The following is a 4,306-nucleotide window of genomic DNA, read 5'->3' on the forward strand; positions in this document are numbered from 1 at the left end:
GTTCTGTAATCAGCGGTAAATCTCCATCACGTGCGTGCTTTCACATTGAGCAGCATTAACTACACAGAGCCGTTGTTCACTGACCAGCTGCGCAAAAGCACGTTCATATTCGCGCGATTTTTTGCGCAGCTGGTCAGTGAACAACGGCTCTGTGTAGTTAATGCTGCTCAATGTGAAAGCACGCACGTGATGGAGATTTACCGCTGATTACAGAACTGGCTTTCTGACAAGATGCGCATTAAATATTGCATGCGATTTATCGTGCAGCCCTAGTTTTTATTGATATTTTGAATTAGTTTTCATTTTTATATTTTCCATTCTTTTTCATTGTATTTTAAAGTTGTGAATTTGTGTGTTTCTATTGATATTTCAGATTAATATTTATTTGTATATTTTCCATTCATTTGAATTTTATTTTAAATTTTAGTGAATTGAAATAGTGTATTTTTGTCATTTTTATTATTTAAAAATATTTCTGAAAAAAAACCTGAAAATTATTTAAGTTTGAGTTATTTTAGTACATCACGTTAAACTAAAATTAGATGTAAAATGAGAAATGTTGCCTTGGGAACTAGCTGAAACTATACATTTTATTTCTACTTTACATTTTTACATTTTACATTATTTCAGTCAACATTTATTTTATTTCAAGTAACAATTTTTTTTATGGTTTTATTTCCAGTCGACTATAATAATAACTATAATAGCAATGGGGTAAAAATATGTAGTCAATGTATTCTGTCAAAGTAATATTGGTTTATGTATATTTATACATTTGTTTAAAGATAATTTACAGTAAGAAATACCCAAACTGCATCAAAAAAAAAAATTCTTCCTTGTGATGTACATGTTGTACATGCCCTATCGTTTATTTTTTCACATAATGTTTTAATCATTTGCTTTGGCTTCAGTACAGTGACAATTTAAGTTCAGTTCCGTGATTATTTAAAATGCAGTGTAATTTTGGAAACAGTTTTATGTTTTCATGTTTATATTTTTCTCGCACAGCATAAATAGGTATTTACACATGAAAATGTATAGCTACTATCATATTTTCATAAAAGGTCTTTATCAAAAAGTTGTGTGACACATAAAAATGATCAGAAGCACATATAACAACTGTCATTATTCAGATACTCTCTGCATTCAGTTCTCTTTGCTCTTAAACTCTCTAAATTCTGTCTTTGCTCTTTTCCTCTCTATGTATTTACAGGCACTTCCGACAGAAGTTTAAGATCTATCTTCTCTTTCTTCCTGAGCTGCTCTTTCTACTTTGTCTCTTTGGGTATTTGGTCTTCATGATCTTTTACAAATGGCTGGCGTTCTCAGTGCGAGACTCACAGCTGGCTCCGAGCATTCTCATCCACTTTATCAACATGTTCCTAATGCAGGAGAGTGCCACTACACCCCTTTACCCCGGCCAGGTGTGTGTGTGTGTGTGTGTGTGTGTGTGTGTGTGTGTGTGAACACTAGTGTGAGCACTTCCTTCAATCTGCCTGATGTTTGTGTTAATCCTCTTGTAACAGATTGGACTGCAGGTGTTTCTAGTGGTGGTGGCTCTGCTGTCAGTGCCAGTGCTGTTATTTGGGAGACCTCTGTACCTCTACTGGCTGCATCATGGCGGGAAGAGTCTGGGGGTCCACAGGGTGTGTCTGTGTTCTTGTGTATGTATGTGTTCGTATCTGATGTCACACGATATTGCATGGTACATTCATGGTCTGTTTGGTCCTACTAGCTCATACTCAACAACTAAATCAACAGAAAAAAAGAATACATTATTAGGGCTGTAGATCACATTAAAATACGGTAAATTGCATGGTACATTCATGGTCTGTTTGGTCCTACTAGCTCATACTCAACAACTAAATCAACAGAAAGAAAGAATACATTATTAGGGCTGTAGATCACATTAAAATACGGTAACACTTTATAGTAAGGTCCCATTAGTGAATATATTAACTTACATTAGCAATGAGCAATATATTTGTTACAGTATTTATTAATCTTTGTTAATGTTAGCTCAGGTCCATTAAATTATATTAACAGAGACAACTTATGATTTTAATGATGTATAAGTAAATGTTGAAATTAACATTAACTTAGATTAATAAATAATTTAGTCTCATTTTTTATTGTCATTTCATGTTAACTAATGTAGTTAACTGGGCGTGCTTTAACAACTGGAACCTTATTGTAAAGTTTTACCTAAAAAATTAACAAATGAATCGCACAAGTTTGTGATTGTTCATTATTAATCACACTTAACATTAAAATTAGTAATCAGTATATTTACACTTTTGATTCTTAAATATAGAATCCACATTTATTTAAATATATTATTCAAATTAATGATACATCATAATAGTGTTTGTAAAAATCTGCCTTTAATGCTGATTAAAATGATTAATCACACTTAACATTAAAATTAGTAATCAGTATATTTACACTTTTGATTCTTAAACAAATGTAGAATCCACATTTATTTAAATATATTATTCAAATTAATGATACATCATAATAGTGTTTGTAAAAATCTGCCTTTAATGCTGATTAAAATGTCTAATTCAATTAAACTAATTAAAATGTAAAATGCTGTTTTACAGTAATGAAATTCTGAATATAGTATAAAAAGAATCTCTATATATAAAACATTCAGATGCGTTACAGTAATGAGAAATTGAGAGAAACTGTTTAATTTGTCATAAAAATATAGAAAATCACAATACAAAACAATCTTAATCATAAAATAGGCATTTTCCTTATTCAAAATACTATTTCTTGTTGTTGTTTTTTTTATGATTTAGAGTGAAGTGTGACCTGCATGTTTTAGTGCGATTGACCCAAATGACAAATGTAGTCTTCAGATGTACAAACCCAATTCCAAAAAACTTGGGACACTGTACAAATTGTGAGTAAAAAAGGAATGGAATAATTTACAAATCTCATAAACTTATATTTTCACATGTGTGTAACAAAATGTATATATTGATGTGAGATGGACTGGTTAAAGAGGCGCAAAGATGCTACATCATATTACTTTGTGTGTAGGGCTACGAGAGAGTTCGGCGTGTGAGTGAAGAAGACCTGTCACCGTCTGTAGTCCATGATGAAGAGGAGGGACTAAGCGACTCAGGAGGGCCTCGGGAGGTTAAAGTTGACTGATCTCACATTCAGTCACCATTAAAACACAAAAGACTTACCTTGTATAAATGTCACTAACAGCATGTTTGTTCATTGGCAGTTTGATTTTGGAGACGTCTTCCTGCATCAAGCAATTCACACCATAGAGTACTGTTTGGGCTGTGTTTCCAACACGGCCTCCTATTTGCGTCTCTGGGCCCTGAGTCTCGCCCACGCCCGTGAGTGTCTGGCTATACATACAAAAACACATGTCATTACATCATGGCCATATGAATCTGTTTTCTAGACTATTTTTGAATATATTGTTTGTGTGTCACAGAGCTGTCAGAGGTACTGTGGGCGATGGTGATGCGTCTGGGTCTGAGGATGAGCTCCAGACTGGGCGTGCTTTTCCTTGTGCCTGTGTTCAGTGTCTTTGCCCTGCTCACCATCTCCATTCTCCTGGTCATGGAGGGTCTGTCCGCTTTCCTCCACGCACTGCGTCTTCACTGGTGAGCACATAGTCTCAGATACAGCCAGGTTTAATTATCAGAAATGGGATTTAAATTAAAAGGTCTTCTAGAAGAGACTTAATTTTATTTCCCTTTCAGAGTACTTATTTTTTAAATATTAAATTGGAAGTAGGGCTGCACGATGAATCATATTTTAATCATGATCACGATTTCTGCTTCGCTCGATTTATTAAGCATAATCATCTGCGGTATTTGCCTGCTATATGTTTATCCTGAAAACATTTCATTTTAAATTGGCATTTGCATTATCTTGCATTGGTAACAAGCGTCCACAAGCGCATATGGATGAAGTTGCCAGATGTCAAGAGCTTAATTCCCCCAATGAGCTTAAGCTTTTAAGCTTTCCCTTAAATTGTGACCCTGGACCAGAAAACCTGTCATAAGGGTGACTTTTTTTAAATTGAGATTTATATATCATCTGAAAGCTGAATAAATAAGCTTTCCATTGATGAATGGCTTGTTAGGATAGGACAATATTTGGCCGAGATACAACTATTTGAAAATCTGGAATCTGAGGGTGCAAAAAAATCTAAATACTGAGAAAATCGCCTTTAAATGTAATATCATCCAAAGATTCAGAGACTCTGGAACAATCTCTGTGCATAAGTGTCAAGGCTGGAAAACCATACTGGATGCCCGTGATCTTCGGGCCC

At 34.3% G+C, this 4,306-nt stretch overlaps 1 protein-coding gene across 6 annotated transcripts in view; it reads left to right on the forward strand.

Annotated features, from left to right (window-relative positions):
- The window catches only part of LOC107569397 (V-type proton ATPase 116 kDa subunit a-like), a 22,589-nt gene that overhangs the window by 16,888 nt on the left and 1,395 nt on the right, over positions 1 to 4,306 (forward strand). For 3 of the 6 annotated variants that reach the window (XM_016255481.1, XM_016255479.1, XM_016255480.1), the window contains 5 exons: positions 1,214 to 1,424; positions 1,527 to 1,664; positions 3,049 to 3,153; positions 3,242 to 3,359; positions 3,461 to 3,632. In XM_016255481.1, the coding sequence (XP_016110967.1) occupies positions 1,214 to 1,424; positions 1,527 to 1,664; positions 3,049 to 3,153; positions 3,242 to 3,359; positions 3,461 to 3,632 (744 nt within the window). The remainder of the gene's footprint in view (positions 1 to 1,213; positions 1,425 to 1,526; positions 1,665 to 3,048; positions 3,154 to 3,241; positions 3,360 to 3,460; positions 3,633 to 4,306) is intronic. The other 3 variants (XM_016255482.1, XM_016255483.1, XM_016255484.1) reach the window with 3 other exon arrangements.

This window comes from Sinocyclocheilus grahami, unplaced genomic scaffold (assembly GCF_001515645.1).
Source record: "Sinocyclocheilus grahami isolate Dianchi unplaced genomic scaffold, SAMN03320097.WGS_v1.1 scaffold1342.1, whole genome shotgun sequence".
In the NCBI taxonomy this organism is placed as follows: domain Eukaryota; kingdom Metazoa; phylum Chordata; class Actinopteri; order Cypriniformes; family Cyprinidae; genus Sinocyclocheilus; species Sinocyclocheilus grahami.